Source organism: Nannospalax galili, unplaced genomic scaffold, assembly GCF_000622305.1.
Source record: "Nannospalax galili isolate Female #2095 unplaced genomic scaffold, S.galili_v1.0 scaffold1526, whole genome shotgun sequence".
Lineage (NCBI taxonomy): Eukaryota > Metazoa > Chordata > Mammalia > Rodentia > Spalacidae > Nannospalax > Nannospalax galili.
The window spans coordinates 251,205-268,255 of record NW_008354768.1 but is presented as its reverse complement, the minus strand read 5'-3'; the positions used below and the strand labels follow the sequence as shown (position 1 = coordinate 268,255).

At 42.7% G+C, this 17,051-nt stretch overlaps 1 protein-coding gene across 11 annotated transcripts in view; it reads left to right on the top strand.

The window, feature by feature from the left end:
• The window catches only part of Plekha5 (pleckstrin homology domain containing A5), a 107,832-nt gene that overhangs the window by 36,497 nt on the left and 54,284 nt on the right, over positions 1 to 17,051 (top strand). For 5 of the 11 annotated variants that reach the window (XM_029555447.1, XM_029555439.1, XM_029555440.1 and 2 more), the window contains 3 exons: positions 2,728 to 2,811; positions 6,292 to 6,411; positions 7,276 to 7,329. In XM_029555447.1, the coding sequence (XP_029411307.1) occupies positions 2,728 to 2,811; positions 6,292 to 6,411; positions 7,276 to 7,329 (258 nt within the window). The remainder of the gene's footprint in view (positions 1 to 2,727; positions 2,812 to 6,291; positions 6,412 to 7,275; positions 7,330 to 17,051) is intronic. The other 6 variants (XM_029555446.1, XM_017802881.2, XM_029555444.1 and 3 more) reach the window with 2 other exon arrangements.

Genomic DNA, 17,051 nt, shown 5'->3' with positions numbered 1-17,051 from the left:
GGGGATCAACACCTGAGATTATCCTCTGACCTTCATAGGCATGCACAGATGTGCATGTGCACCTGTGTACAAATGTGCATATATATATACACACACATACAAAAGAATCACCTTGACAATTTTTTTACTTCATTGGTTTTGTTTTGTTTTGTAAGACAGGGTCATCGTACAGCTAGGCTGAGTACAAACTCGTGATCCTCTTGCCTCACCCTCCTTAGGTGCTGGGATTACAGGAGTGTGCCACCATACTCAGCTTTAACCTTTCACTACACATCATTTTATGCTATATGTGATGAAATTGGGAGCACACTTAGAACATTTCTAATGCATATCACAATTGTCCTACTTTGTTTCTCCATTGCTGTGACAAAACACCCTGACCACTACCAACCTGGGGAGGAAAGGCTTCATTCAGCTTACATCTCTCGGGTCACAGTTCATCAGGGAGCCCAAGGTAGGAACTCAGGGCAGGAACCTGGAAGCAGGAGCTAGAGTACAGGGCATGAAGGATCACTGCTTACTGACTTGCTCCCCTGGCCCCTGCTCAGCCTGCTTATGCAACATAGGCCCACCTGCCCAAGGCTGGCACTACCCACAGTGGGCTGGGCCCTCCTACATCACTCAACAATCAAGAAGGTGCCCCATGGACATGGCCACAGGCCAGTCCAATGAAGGCAATTCCCCAATTCAGGCTCCCTCAACCCAGGTGTGTCAAGTTGACACTAAAGCTGTCCAGCACAATATTAGGAGTCCCAGTGAAGAGCCTGGAGAGTTGGCTCAGCAGTTAAGGGCACTGGCTGCTTTTCCAAAGGACCCCGGTTCATTTCCCAGCACCCACGTGGCAGCTAACAACAATGTGTAATTCCGGTTCCAGGGGATCCAATACCCACTTTGGCCTCTACGGGCATTGCACACACACGGTACACTTATCTCCATGCAAGCAGACCACTCATATGTGTATGGTTTTTTTGACATTGGCTCGGTGAGAAATAAATGATTATCTGAGCCACAAGGTAAGATGACTGACTTCTGTGGAGCACCATTTGTACTGGAAAGAACCAAAGGCCTATATTCAGAGCTGCTGTTGGAGAGGCCTCTATCACCATGATATTGAAACCTGTCACTTCGAAGAGAACACCTGACAGCACTCAGAGCCACTGGTAGCGTTTGATTTTGTGTGCAAACACTGGAATCTTGAAAACCATATGTCTGGAGACTCCTGAGTTTGATGGCCTTCTAGGACCTAAAGACTGATGGCGATATTAACAAATGTGATCAAGGCCAGGTGTGGTGGTGCAGGCTCTTTAACCCCAGTCCCTGAGAGACAGAGGCAGGCAGTGCTTTCTGAGATCAAGGCCAGCTGGGGCTACAGGGAGACCCTTTCTCAATCAATAATCTTTAAAAAAGATTTGTCATAGCAAGTTAAATATACAAGCAAGTGAGAATCCATCCATTAGAGCTGCAAAACTGTTAACAATGCCACTCTTGTCACGAACTTTTGTTTTTGGTCTTTTTGAGACAGGGTTTTTCTGTAGCTCCAGTTGGCCTGGAACTCACTCTGTGACCAGGCTGGTCTCAAACTCACAGAGATCTGCCTGCCTCTGCTTCCCAAGTGCTGGTACTAAAGGCATGGGCCACCACACCAGTTTTATGAACTTTCAAGAATGTAAAGCAGAGGGGCTGGAGAGATGGTTCAGCGGTTAAGAGTACTGACTGCTCTTGCAGAGGAACTGGGTTCGATTCTCATCACCCACATTGTAGCTAACAACCGTTCGTAACTGCAGTTCCATGGGACCTGATGCCCTCTTCTGACTTCCACAAACATTGTACAACATGGGCACACTTACGTGCAGGCCATACACTCACATACATAAAATAAAAATAGGAAATAAAATATTTCTTAAAATAAAAATAATGAAATTTTTTTTTTCTTCCTCCCAAGTGCTGGGATTAAAGGCATGCACCACCACACCCAGCCTAATGAAATACTTTTTAAGGAAGGAGAGAGACAGAGACAGAGAGAAAGAATGCGTGTGTGTTTGTGACGAGGTCCTGAGACCAAGGAATTTGGTCCAGATACCAAAGAATTTGAGAATTGCTGAACCAGTCTATATAGAATTACTCTGTTCATTAGCATTTATATTTTAGTTAAATAAGAAATGTTAGTATTTCTCGCACTCAGGAGTCAGAGGCAGGTGAATCTCTGTGAGTTCAAGGCCAGCCTAGGCTACATAGTGAGTCTAGGCGAGCATTGGCTGTTCTCGGGGTTGGAGAGGTGGCTGAGTGTTTAAAAGTACTGACTGCTCTTGCAGAGGACCCTGTACCCACATGGTGGCTACAAACTGTCCTTAACTACAGTTCCAATCAGAAGCCCTCTTCTGACCTCCTCAACATTGCACGACATGGGAGCACTCACATACATGGATACAATACACTCATACACATAAAATAAAAATAATAAATGAAATATTTTTTAAAAAAGAGCATTGGCTGTTCTTCCAGAAGACCCAAGTTCGAATCACAGAACCCAAAGTGGCTAAATGCATAACTCCAGTTCCAAGGGACTCTGATGCCCTCTCCTGGCCTCTACGGGCATTGCATAACACAGGTGCACCTACAAACATGCACATACATACATACATAAATAAATAAATAAATAAATAAATAAATAATTAATTAATTTTAAAAAACCTCGCCACAGAATTATATTGTACTTTTATTCCCCAGCATGTCTACATGCCTGACAGAAGGTCAATGCCAGCTGGCCTGACTTTACAGTCTGTTAGTCCTCAGAACCTCCAAGGAAAAACGGTAAGTGTGATACTTTTATTTACCATATCATGTTTTATTTATATGCTGCCCAGGAAGACATATATCTGACACCATTTTTAAGTGGATTTTCAGAAGTGTCTCCTACAGAAGAAAATATCACTGCTTTGTGACAGATTCCACATCAGTGTCTTTGTGGATACTTGTCCCTAAATGTCCAAGTGGAAGGTCAAATTTCAAGTTAATTATTTAATGCCATGAGTTGCCTTGATTTGTTAATCCCTTTATCTTCAAAATAGAAACCAGGCATGGTGGTGCACTTCTGTAATCCCAGCACAAAAGTATCTTTGAGGCCAGGCCCAGCCCTGCCTACATATCAAGACTCAGTTTCAAAAGCCCAAAAGCAGCTGGGCGTGGTGGCACACGCCTTTAGTCCCAGCATTCAGGAGGCAGAGGCAGGTTGATCTTTGTGAGTTCAAGGCCAGCCTGATCTACATAGTGAGTTCCCAGACAGCTATAGCTCAGTAATGAATGCTGCCTCACATATACAGGGCCTTGAGTTCAAGCCCCAATACAACCCAAAAAAATAAATAAAATAGAACAGACCTTGGAATAATACATTAGTAGAACAAGTCTAGCAAACAGCCATTTATAGTCATATTGCACACCCTTCAAGAAACTTTTCCTATGAAGTTTGTTTTTATTTCGAGACAAGGTCTTACTCCATAGGCCAGGCTGGCCTGGAACTCTGCTAGCTCCCACAGTGCTGGGACCACTGTACTTTGCTTTCCTGTGAAAGTTAATATAAATTTGCCCAAAATACACTTATCTATCTATTTACGCAAAGAAAGACTATAAAATAGTCAGAACTGGCCATGGTGGCTCATGCCTGTAATCCCAACACACCAGAGGGTAAGGAAAGAGGATTGAGAGCTGGAGGCTGGTCTGGGTTACATGCTAAGACACTGTCTTCAAAGGTAGCAGCCAGCAGAGCATGGTGGTACACACCTTTAGTCCCAGCACTCAGGAGGCAGAGGCAGGCAGATCTCTGAGTTTGAGGCCAGCCTGGTCTGCATAGCAAATTCCAGGCCAGCTGGGGCTACAGGGAGACCCTGTCTCAAAAAAGACCACCCCCCCCCCAAAAAAAGCCACAGCAAATATTTACCATTTTCATTTTGCTGTCCGTGTTATATTCAAGTTGAAAAGGATCTTTAATGCCAGTTCTTCAAATCAAAGAGAAAAATGACTTTGTTGATTCAGTTTTGGATTGGGTTTGGTCCTCCTTCCCTTCCTCCCTTCCTCCCTTCCTTCGTTTTTCTTTCTTAAGACAAGGTCTTGAACTCAGAATCTTTCTGCCCCAGCCTCCAGAGTGCTAAGATTATAGGTGTGCCTCCCAATGGTCCAGCTACTTTGATTTGTTGTAATAGAATTCTTTTACTTGGGAATTTGGCTCCAGTATCAGTAGATAGTCCTATTTGTTTAAAGATGGGATTTTTTTTTAAGCACCTGTACAATTGTTCATTATTACTTAAAATTCTGTTCCTACAGTAATCAAAACAAATTCATCTTACATTTCTTTATAAATATCTTATTTCATCTTACATGTTCAGACAGAAGGAAGTAATTCCTGGATTTAAAGTGCTTTAGTTTATTTATTAAAGATTGTAAGTATTCCTTTACTAAAGCCAAGAACTGCCTGTCTGGGGGTGCATACCTTTAATCCCCATACTGGGGAGGCAGAGGCAGGTGGATCTCTGTGATTTGGGGGCCAGCCTAGTCTACATAGTGAATTCTACTCCAGACAGGGCTACATAGTGAGACCCTGTCTAAAAATAAAAAGACTGCTAAGAATTGTTAAATGTTAGACTGTTGGTCTGACAGAGGAGGAGCAGGTGCAGGTGTCTAGTGTTTTCTGCTTTGCTTCCTGTAGTGCATACTTAGAAACATACTTCCTTTCCAGCACCCCTATTTTCTATAGCCGCTGTGCCTATTTGGCCTCGGAAGTTGAATGTATACCTAGCTAATAGTTTCTCATTCTCCAACTACAATTTCAAAGTTTCTTTTGGTGTTTCTGTCATCTCTCAATCTGGGTCTCAGAACAGCTCATTCCACCAAATAGACTATCTGTCCCTTCCTCTATCCATCATCTCCTTGGCAAGACCTCAAGAGCCAGACATGATCAGGAGACAAAACTTAGCCCGGAGTCAGGTGTTCCCAAGGTGCCGTTGGCTTTAGAGCAAAAACGGCTGCTCTTTTTAAAATCACATACTCTAAATAAACATCTTTGACCTTTGAACCAAGACTGCTGTCCTGTCTATAATCTCATGACACCAGTTGGAGACTCAGTTCTTTTCTTCTGTCTGAAGGCAACAGTTTTTAATGTGCTTTCAAACAGCATGTAAACATGGTTTCTGTCAGTAAAAAGAGCCATGGAGAATCATGAACACGGCAGATGAAGACGAGAGCTAGCGGGAAGCTACAAGCAGAGCGGTCGCAGGCTCATGTCTGCTGGGATTCAGGAATGCGTTGTAGCAGTCCAGGGCACTGTCTCCTCCTCCCCTCTGCAATTATTTTTATTTATTTTTTTTTTAATTTGTTTTTTGGTCTTTTTGAGACAGGGTCTCCCTGTAGCCCCAGCTGGCCTGAAACTTACTTTGTAGAGCAGGCTGGCCTCAAACTCACAGAGATCCACCTGCCTCTGCCTCCCAAGTGCTGGGATTAAAGACGTGCACCACCATGCCCGTCAGTGACCCTCTGCAGTTCTTAAAGCTCAGGGAAGTACCAAATACCAGAGGTCCAGTTTCACCACTGTGCTAGCAAGAACAGGTACATCATATCTGCATATTAAGGAATTTCTTCCTTTGTTGAAAATTTATTCTCCTCAGGGATCATAGTAGCCAGTCAGGAACAAAAGTTTTGATGCACCTGTGGCAACACTTGTGTTCCTTTCATTTTTTATCCCCCTAAAAAATAAAATTGATATATTAATCATGAAAATGCTGTGAAAGCTCTAATGATGACATTACAAAATATAATTGGCCCAGGTCCTGAACTTTACAATGTGAAAATGTCACCTGTTTTACATTTCTGAAATTTAATTCTTTTTATTTGCCTTCTGTTCTTTGAAATAGTATGTTGGATGAACAGGTCTTGCTTGTTCTATTGCTGAAAAACTCTTAGGTATTATTTTTAACACCCTAATATCTTTTAATGATCATCTTAATAGTTATTGTGTACAAAGCTGAATGATCGTAATCTGTTTTTTTGTACTTAACATTTAAATGCTCTCACGAGTTCTGAGAAATGCCTGCATGTACTTCTGTTGTGCTGTAAAGTAACACTATTCCTTCTGTCTCTCTAGATATCTATGCATTTATGTAGGACCTATCGTCATAGTGCCTAGGCACTATGACGTCAACCGTAAGAGGAAACTTGCCAAGAAATCTTGGTTTAATTTCTGTCACTTAAGACAACAATTAATTTGTTTTCCACTGTTTGGATTCTTAAATTGTACTCCTTCAGCCAGAGGAGCTTACGCTGCTGCTAATAAAGCTGAGACGGCAGCAAGCCGAACTGAGTAGTATCCGGGAGCACACGTTAGCACAGCTCATGCAGCTGAAACTTGAGGCCCACAGCCCAAAGGTCAGCTATGAAGACATCTGTCTGTGTCATCTGATGTCCTCGCTAATTTTTAGCCACTCATTGATACATTGAGTGTTGTGGGTGTGGAGCATGAGCCTGTACCATCATCACGGGGGCATTGCACTCCTATTGACCCTTTGAGAGCTCAGCTTACTTACATGTGCATATTAGCAAGAGGAAATACATCTAGGATTCATTTCTTCTTAGCTGACAACCCACCAGTGTCGTGGGAGGAGTCAGGAAATGCACCAGACCTACCGATCATGCTGTTATTCACTAAGTGCTTTGACTTCACATCTGGTAAAGTGGATGTTGAGAAGTCTTGTATTTTACAACAAAGCAGTAAGTTCAAAATTCATTATAAGTCCTTTGTTCTTATGGAAAAAAAAATGAACACACAAGTATTTCTCAGCTGGGCCTGGTGACACATACCTGTGATTCCAGCACTCAGGAAGTAGAGGCAGGAGCCTCAGGAGTTCAAGGTCATCCTCTGATGCAGCAAGTTGGAGGCCAGCCTGAACTACGTGAGACTGTCTCAAACAAATTTCTCAAAGGGTTAATAGCCTTTGGTTATATGAGAAAGAAGTGCTACATTGCAGAAAACAGCATGCAAAGCTTCTGTGGTCTGCTAAAGCCATTGGAAACATTTTTCCATTTAATAATTCAGTGTCTAGTTAATTCCTTATGATACTAAATATAGTTTTATAGACTTTCGTATGTCATCTGTACCATTTACGGGAGAGCATGTATATATAAGTTGTGTGGCTGTAAAACTACTTTGTGGTAACTACCTGTATTACAAAATTGACCTTTTTATGAATTCTGCACCTTCTCTACCCCTTTTCCTTGATTGATGACTACTAGAATGAAATTCTTTCACATCATCTTCAAAGGAACACCATATATTTGGATCATCAGGTGGGATTTGTAGAATTCTCTTACTATGATACCAATTGGAAATTCTGAATTATAGTACAATTTTTCTGGTTACTTAGGTATTTCAATCAGTTTAGTTAACACTCTGACTTTTACAAGTGACAGGCATGAGCTCTGACCACAGTAAACAAGGCAAAAAGACATCTGTGACGGTAACGAGGGTTACGAGTGTCGAGGCACCTACAACTGAGAGCCTCTACTCCATGTTCCTTATAGCCATGAAAACGCTTGCATACTTGCATATTAAGACTTGCCTGAGCTTGGGCTGACCAATTAAAGGAATGGACATGGAGCTGTGGGGTTTCTTGTTGCAGGTGGGGAGGAAAGTATGTGTGGTGGGTTCTGTATTCCCAAAGGAGAGTTTCAGGATGGGGCAGTGTATGCTGTCTCTTCTCAGAGTTTGGTCTTTCCTGAGTATTCAGAGCCCATTTCATAGTGACCTATGATCCTCCCATTATCTGAGTGATGGGCTGGCTAAAATGAATGATCAGAAGTGAAAAGCAACCAGATCTGATGGGGCATGTCTTTAATCCCAGAAGGATTAAAGCAGGGAGGCAGGGTCAGACAAGTGTCTGTGAGTTCAAGGCCAGGCCTGGTCTACAAGGGGAGTTCCAGGCCAAGCCAGAGCTACATAGTGAGACTCTGTCTCTAAAAAAGAAAGGGAGCCAGAGAGATGGCTCAGCCATTAAGAATAGCACTGGCTATTCTTGCAAAAGACCAGGGTTCAAATCCCAGCATTCACATGGCAGCTAACAACCATCCATAACTTCAGTTCCAGGGGATCTGACACCCTCTTCTGTCCTTTGTGGGCATTGCACAAGATGGGTGCACTTACACACATGCAGGCATAACACTCATACATGTAAAATGAGGAGAGAGGGAGGGAGGGAGGGAGGGAGGGAGGGAGAGAGAGAGGGAGAGAGAGAGAGAGAGAGAGAGAGAGAGAGAGGGAAAGAGAGAGAGAGAAAGGGGGAAAGAAGAGAAGTAAAAAATAGCCAGGCGTAGTGGTTCACACCTATTGTCCTGGCAATTGGGAGACTGAGGCAGTAAGATTGCTACAAGCCTAGAGGCCAGCCTGGGATACAGAGTAAGACTCTCTAAAAAAAAAAAAAAACAGCATAGTGAAAAGTGTCAGTGAACAAAAACTGTCGAATGTTTTAGTCTTAGAAACTCTTAATATTTACTTGATGGGAATGTCTGTTATTAAACATAATTTCTGCTACTGAACGCATTTTTAAATAAAGATTACACTAAATTCAGAATAGACTTGTCTTAAAATGTATAGATGTGAATGTTTTATCAAATAAAGACGTTCCTATGGAAAATGTTATGACAAATGGTCCCGCATTTATATTTACCTCTTTGAAACAAATGTAATAATGTAGCTGTAGAAGTTACTAATATTTAAAGAGAGATTTTACATCAGGATAACCCTTTAAATTTGGTCATCTTAGTTGTAAAGAAATACACTTTTCTTAATTAAAATTGCCATATTTCCATAACTTTTTTTCATCATGATTTTGCCTTGTTAGGCTGTTTTGGAAACTGGCATTTCATTGTCCAGTTCAGATCTTCACTCCAGAGGCTGGTGCAGATGAAATTGAGGCAATTATAATATGCACTTTGAAAATATAATAACAGCATTAGTTAATTAATAGAAAAATGCATCTTCTCTCAAAATTTTTAAAAGCTTCCAGAATACTTTGGAAATAAGCTTTCTTTTAATGGGCACTAGAGAGGTGGCTTAGAAGTTAAGAGCATTGGCTGCTCTTACAGAGGACCTGAGTTCAGTTCCCAGCACCCACATGGCAGCTATCAACCTTCCATAGCTCCATTTTCAGTGGGGATTTGATACCCTTTCTGAGCATTGTACACAGGTGATTTCATGCACCTGCATTTATAGGCATAAAATTAAATAAACCAAAAATGTTTAAATCCTTTTTGTATTATAAACTAGAGCACCATGTGCCTGTAATTCCAGCACTTCAGAGGCAGAAAACAGGAATATCAAAAATTCAAGAGTAGTGTGAGCTACATGGCAAGACCCTGTCTCAAAAAACTTTAAATAAATAAGCAAATTACAGATTGTTCTGAAAAACCGAGATATTACAAAAGTTAGATTAAAAAAAAAAAAACAATAGTATAAGCATGAATCTGAAGTTCTCTGGAGATAAACCAAATGGTTTGCTATAATTTATTACTAATCTCAGTCAAATCAGTGGTGCAATTATAGAGACAGAACTTTGGCAAATCATAGGGATAAAACACAGGCATGTTGAAGCCACCACGCCTAAGGTCTTTTCAGCCCCTTTTCCACATCAGGCTGTGCTTTATCCCTTTCTCAGAATTGCACAGGTCCATTTCAGGCTTACCCGCCCGTCATTCATCTGTGCTGAACCATCCCTGTTAGGCCATGCTAGTGGCCCTCTGGATGCCTTCTGAAAATTTCACTTTGTTATTTGTCATTTCTAGTCTGCACCCGTTCTCAAGTAATTTGCCTTTTTATTAGATTCTGAAGCAGTTACATTATTTCCATTTTTACATTTTGTAATAAAAAGAATAATTATAGAAATGCATGGTTTAAATGATATTTTGCATTTAAATGGCTACGCCTGATAGCAAAAGTTTAGCCATTCTTAGATAATAATTAGGATATAAAAATGTGGTGAACAAAAACTCATACCTAAGTGTGTATAACCTTAAGGTTATCCAAAGCTAGGGAAATTGCTCATTAGGTTAAGTGCTTGCTAGGAAAGCACAAGCTCCATGCCCAGAACCCACGTAAACAGCCAAGCATAATGGTCCTCACTAGTAATCCCAGCATTGAGTAGCAGAGACAGGTTGATTCCTGAATATCTCTGGCTTGCCAGCCTAGCCAAATCGGCAAGCCCCCAGCCCCAGTGGGTCTCAGACAGAATAAGATGGATGCCTCCTGAAAAACACCTGAAATTGACCTCTGGCTTCTGCACGTGCGCGCGCACACACACACACACACACACACACACACACACAGGCTCACAGTCAAACACAAGGTTACCTAAAGAAAATCTCTCTTTAAATTCTTTTTAGAAATAAGTTTTAGCAATGCATTGAACTGTACTATATTTTATATTAGCAATTATAGCTATATATTGTATAAGAAAGATTCTGATAATTTTGAAGTATAATGGACTTTGTCATTCAACTCAAACATTTCCAGCTTTTAATCTTGTTACTGCCAGTAATCTATTTCAGCTGACCAGGTCTGTTGTTTTTTCAGACATCATTGGTTGTGTGGCATTTATAAATTGACTCATCAGTTTTATATAACCACAAATTAGAAAGTAGATCAGAGGAAAAGACCCTGGACACATTTTAAACTACGTATCATACCAAGTGAACATGTACTAATTGATTCTCCCTCTGAGCACTTACTGTGCCTTCCCCACCAACTCAGAATAACTAGAGCTCATCAGATGCAGTCCTTCCTCTGGCCCCTTGTCATGTACCATAATAATCCAAAGGAAAACTTAATTAAATTCTGTTAATCTTTATCATTATTCACAAAAAGTAGGACCAGAGGGCAAATTCTGTGAGTTGTTTCAGAGGGCATGCCTGCTGGTACTGGCTTGCTTATACACAGGAAGGAAGCTAGCTGCGCCACCTTAGCAGGAATTATAAGGACTGGTATGTTAAGCACTCAGCCTGAAAATCCTGGCTTCTCGTCACCACCTATGAGGATGAATGATGTATTGAAGTAGTTTAAAAATAGCAGTAGGAGTTCGCTTGTGGACCAGAGCGCCGTAGAATCCCAGCCAAAGCTGAGCAAGGTCTCTGAAGGCCCATGCCAGCAGCACTTCTGAACACACTGGGGAGCAGAAACAATAGCAGTAGGGTACAGTGGCTCTCGCCTGTAATTGCAGCACTCCAGGAGGCTGAAACAGGACTGCCTTGAGTCCAAGACAAGCTTGAGATGTATAATGAGTTTTAGGCCAGTCTGGGCTACAGAGTAAGACCCCGCCTGACAAGATAAAAAATAAATTTTAGCCAGGCATGGTGGCGCATGCCCTTAATCCCAGTACTTGGGAGGCAGAAGCAGGCAGATCCTTGTGAGTTCAAGGCCAGCCTGGTCTACATAATGAGTTCAGGTCAGCTGGGACTACAGGGAGACCCTGTCTCAAAAAGACAAAAAAATATATATATATATTAAAGCAGTTAGCTATACAGTTATGTGATAGAATTTATACTGTGTGGTAGAATTTTCTTGTATTTTTGCTTCATTTTGAAGTACGCTATCACATATTTGTTTGTGTTTAAATAGCAGTATGCTATTTATAATCTGACTTTTTGTTGTCTCACTAAGGTAGCCCTGGCTACCCTGGAACTCACTATATGTAGACCAGGTTGGCCTGGAACACAGAGATCCATCTGCCTGCTCATGTTCCAAGTGTTGAGATTAAAGGCTTGTACCACCATTCCCAGTATAATCTGTATTTTTAATAACTTTTTTTATTTATTCTATGAGAATTTCACTCGTGTATACAAAGTATTTTGATCATGTCTGGCCACCATCCCTCCTCTTGAACTTCCCCCAAACTCCCTCCCAACTCATCCCCTCCCTAATTTCATGGCCTCCTTTTCTTTTTCTTTTCATAATCCACTGAGTCAAGCTAGTGCCGCCCATATGTCCATGGGTGCAGGGCCCTCCCCTGGCATGGGCCGTCTGTCAGGACCCTGCTTCCCTACTCTTCCTCTCTCAGAAACCATCAACTGCCCATAGCTCCTCAGCTGGGAGTGGGCCACATGAGCCCTACTCATTCCAGACTGGACTTCTGACTGGTTTCATCTTGTGGTGATCTTATGCAGGTAACCCCAGCAGCTGTGAGTTCATGCACTGTCCGTGTCATTCCAGCAGACAGCATCTCACAGCTCTCCGCCCATCCTCTTACATTTTTTTCTACCCCTTCTTCCACAGTGATCTTCCATGCCTTCAGGGGCTGGGGAAGAATGTAGATATCCCGTTTAGGGCGGAGCACTCAGAAGTCACTGTAGTTAAGAGTGTGCATTGACTGCTACCCGCTGCAACAAACCTGCAGCGAAGTGTGTGTGTATGACATGGTACAGTCTTACTATCCAACTGTGATCGACAGCTGTATGAGTCAGGGTTCTCTTAAGGATTAGAACCAATCAAACAAATATATGTGATGTATTATTAAATCGGCTTAAGTGATAAGGTTGAAATAGTCCAGCTACAGCTGTCTCACACCTGAAAAGCCAAGACCAGTACAGTAGTTGCTCAGTCCTTGAGGCTGAGTGCCTCAGTAGTCAGAGTAGGCCAACAATGGCTGTCCCACACCAGAGAGGCCAAGAACCCAGTATTTGCTCAGTCCACAAGGCTGGGTGCCTCAGCAGTCCCAGTCTGGTGCCAAAGACCTGGAAGGTTCCTTATCAGTCCATCTTAGGAGCCTGGAAAAGCTCATTCTAATATCAGCAAAGGAATCCACAGCAGCAATTGTGTGAATTACCTTGCCATCAAGAGGGAAGGCTAAGTGGACAAAAAGCCAATAGTCTTCCTTTTTCCTGTCCCTGTGTGGGCTGCTCACATCTGAGGTGGGCCTTCCCATATCAGTCAGGGCAGTCAGGACAGCTCCTCAGTTGAGGCCCCTGCACAGGTGATTCGAGGTTGTAGGAGGTTAGCATTTAAGACCAGCCATCATGGCAGCAGCCTTTGTTATTTCAGGGGCCTGTGGAACCTCCCTGACCAGTAATTTGAAGGGAGGGACCCCGTGGCTGGCACTGAGAATTTTCATTTAATAGCCCATGTCTTCTGGGAGCAGCATTGCTCACCTATGCAGGTATATCTGTTTAGACTCCTTTTTTAAATTGGGGGAAACCCTGTAGCCCCAGCTGCCCTGGAACTCATTATGTAGACCAGGCTGGCCTTGAACTCACAGAGATCCACCTGCCTCTGCCTCCCAAGTGCTGGGACTACAGGCATGCACCACCACGCTCGGCTAAGTAAATTGGAAAATAGTAGGTTTCCCTAAGGCTTTTCCATATATCCTTAGTTTTGGTTAACCTATTCCCCATCTCTCCATTAATGTCCAGTCCTGTTCCATCTCCCCTGCCACACACACACTTCTTTCACATCTCCTGTGTTCTATCTCTGCCCCTATTAAGGCCTGTCCCTCTCTCCTCTCTGATGGGCTCTTTCTGGCTTTCTTTCCACTACTAATACTCCAAGTTAAACATACAAATGCAAAAATTTGTCATTAGAATCAACGTGAGAGAGAACATTTCTTTTGTCTTTTTTTTCTGGGCCTGAGTTATCTAACCTAATATGAAATTTTCAAGAAAGTGGATAGAACTGGTGATTTTTGTACTAAAGTCTAACCTGGGCAGTATGTCCATGTTGAGGAAAACATCTTTTTCAAAGCTGTTGAGGATGCCAGGTCTAGATCTCAAGAACATGTGACCCTCAGCAGCACTGACATCGGCCATGGCTTTTAAGATTTTCAGTCATTCTTGACACCTCTTGGCTGTTGTACCCTGGACCAGGTTTGGGTTGAGCAAAGGAATGAAACTGAGATTTTAGAATCTAGCCCAGGAACTGAGGAAGAGCGAGCTAAGGCCATGGGGTGAAGAGCTAGCACTGCTGGAGGGGTCAGAGGGAGATGCATTGCAGAACACCTTCCTCTGCTGCTTCCCCCCACCTTGAGTTTAGCACTTTCCTCCACTTGATCCCTCTTCCTCCCCTTCCCTTCTAGCCTCCCTGTGAGAGCAGTTAGAGGGGATTTCGATTTTTTTCCTTTCTCTCCCTGAAATCTTCTACCAACTTTCTAGGTACAGTACTAGTAGTGTGACTGCGGAGTAGACGGGGGACCCTGGACCCCGAGAAGAGGAACAGAGTCACAAGCCTTTTGTAGGTGTACTGCCCTCTTGTGGGTAAACCAAACTTACCCTAAAATTAATACCACTTCAGTAACCTCTGACACCAAGATATTATCCTCAAATTGCCATAGAAAAGTGAAGTTTTTCATGACAAGCCAGGTTGCTCTTGTACAATGAAAGAGCCATGCAGCCGAGCTCTTGTTGTGCTCTTGTTTAAGAGCCAGTAGCTAAACTGGGCCTGGTACTCGCCCTACAGTCCAGCAGGAGTCAGCCAGGAGATAGAGGACGGAAGATTGAGCAAGATAATGCTGTGGGTGTGAGGCTATTCTGGTCAGCTAAATATTGAGTTCTAACCAGCATGGGCTACACTGTAACAGTTCATCTCAAAAAGTCAGCAACTAAATCCTGTCGTTTTAGCAGTTCATTTAGGGAGACTCAAAGACTGGGAGAAGGTGAAAAAAATCACTAACTTCTGAGAAGAAGCCAAACTTTGTATTTTGCAAAATGTTTTATAGTAGCCTTTAGATTTTATAATGCAGTCCTTTTTATAAAGAGCCATATCTATGAGCTGTGTTCTGCAGATGCTAGTGACTTTGGAGAGAAGTCTGCAATTTCCATCATTGGTTACTGTGAACTTTCCTCATCGATGTGCTCTCTTCTTCCTTCAAGAAACAACAATGGGAAAAAAAATCTGTGCAGGTGGGAACTCTGACCACTGTGAACATACATGTGCCAAGCAGAACACAAGAAGGAAAACTCTTAACTGGTTGTATGTAATTAGTATTGCGACTATTCAAGATGAAATTCCAAGAGTACTTTTGTGCATTTTGTCCTTTGTGTTCATGAAAGACAACTTCCCTGTGAGGGAAGAAATGCTAACAAGATGAGTGAAAAGATTCTTGATGCATTCTTTGTCCATGTCAATTCAGCAACTTCATTCTATTGAGCACCAAGCAAGGTCCCATTCTCTCTAATATTTTAAGGGGTCCTGGAGCTTCTATTTCCAGGCAAGATTGAGAGCCGCGGGAGCAGGATGGAGAGGGGGCAGGATGGAGAATAGGCATTTGATGCAGCAAGCTGAAGAAGCTAGAGGCTGCTTTTTAACACTTCCTATCCCAAACTGATCTCATGGCACTGAGTATTTGATTTTCTTATGCCTTTCTGCTAAGAATGGTTTTGTATCTATCTCCCTCACCCCTACTCTTCCCCCTCCACTCCATTCTTTATTGATTGAGACCGAGTCTCATATAGCCAGGCTTACCTTGGTCTTCCCGCCTCTACCTTCCAAGCACTGAGATTACAGGCATGCCCAGTGCTCTCGCTCTCTCCCTCCTTTCCTCCATTTTTCCCTCTCTCCCTCTCCCCACCCCCCGATCCTCAGCCTATTTGAGCTTGGAAGTCATGGGGTTGAGGGTTGCAGACATGAAGCCCAGAAAGTTTTTATAATAGGATAGGACATAATGGCAGAGTGCTAAGAAAACTAGGCAGACATTGGATAGATTAGAATTCAGAGTGTAGACTTAATCCCCGTGTATCAACACTCTGATCTTTTATTTCTCGTCAATAATTGAACTGGTCCTTGTTGGTAGCTGTTTCCACCTGTCTGGACCTTACCACAAAGCTCCTGGCTTGGCTCCTGTTCTCTCAGCTGGAGTTCATCCTTTTGCTTTTCTACTGATCACTGTGTTTCCTTTTATTGTGGCCTTCCCTGGGTTTCCATCAGAAGGCAGAGCTTGCAGCATAAGCATCCTTAATGGACTTGTTTGCAGAAGTTTTCTTTGGAAAATGATACCAAGGTAGGAAATAAGGGTCAGCATCAAATGGCAATGATAAGCAGCCTGGACTTCATCTGACGCTACTGACAAATGTGCGGAAGCACTGGGGATTACGTCAGTTAACAGGGAACTGGCTCCATTCTCCAGTAATCAAGGACTGCTCCTGGAGACTGACCAGCCACTGCCTGACACTGTTTGCAGATGTAAGCACTGGGTGGGTTCCCATGTACCGTCTGTTTGACTAAGCAGTGGTTAAAACAAGAGATAAACTAATAAGATATGGAGAGGGAACAGAACAGCTGCAATTTCGGTTCTATATTTCTAGTCGTGACCAACATTTTTTTCCTTTTTTTATTGAATTTTTTGTGTATTTTATACAAAATATCTCAAACAATCTTAATCATCTTTATATTCCCATCCCCACCGGCACCCTCCCATAGCCCCCACACTGGAACTCATAAACTCTGTCATCCCTATTAAGGCCCAGTGTGTCAAGTAAGATGTTCCCCAGTGCAAGTCCATCCACTGAGCTCTAGTCAGTCTATCTAGAGTCTCTTGTTTTAGGAAGATCATCTCTTCACCTAGCAGTAATCAGTTGCCAATATTTCTTTAGCTGAGATTGGGGTCTTCTGTTTATTTCCCCAGTAATGCTGAGTTTTTGTCTTTTTTGGTATGCATGGAACTTTTGTATGCTGACACCATTGCCATAGAATCATATAAGCAGGGTCCCAGGAGCTTGTAGGACTCTGTTTCCATAGGGTCATGCACCTCCTCCCTGACTCTTACAATCTTTCCACCCCCTCTTCCATAATGGTCCCTGAGCCCTGGGTGGGTGAAGTTTAATGTAGGAGTCCTGTCCAAGGACCATCAGTCTTCAGATGCTTAATCTCTACATTTTGGCCATTTGTGACCTTTTGTTTTCCTGTCCCTCTGTTACATGAGGGATCTTCATTAATGAGAACTGAGAGTTTCATTGGTGTTGTTTCATTACCCCTGTTCTATGTTCCATGCGCCTTAGGTGTAGAGATTGCATTGTAGATGTGTTGCTTGGGCCTGGGC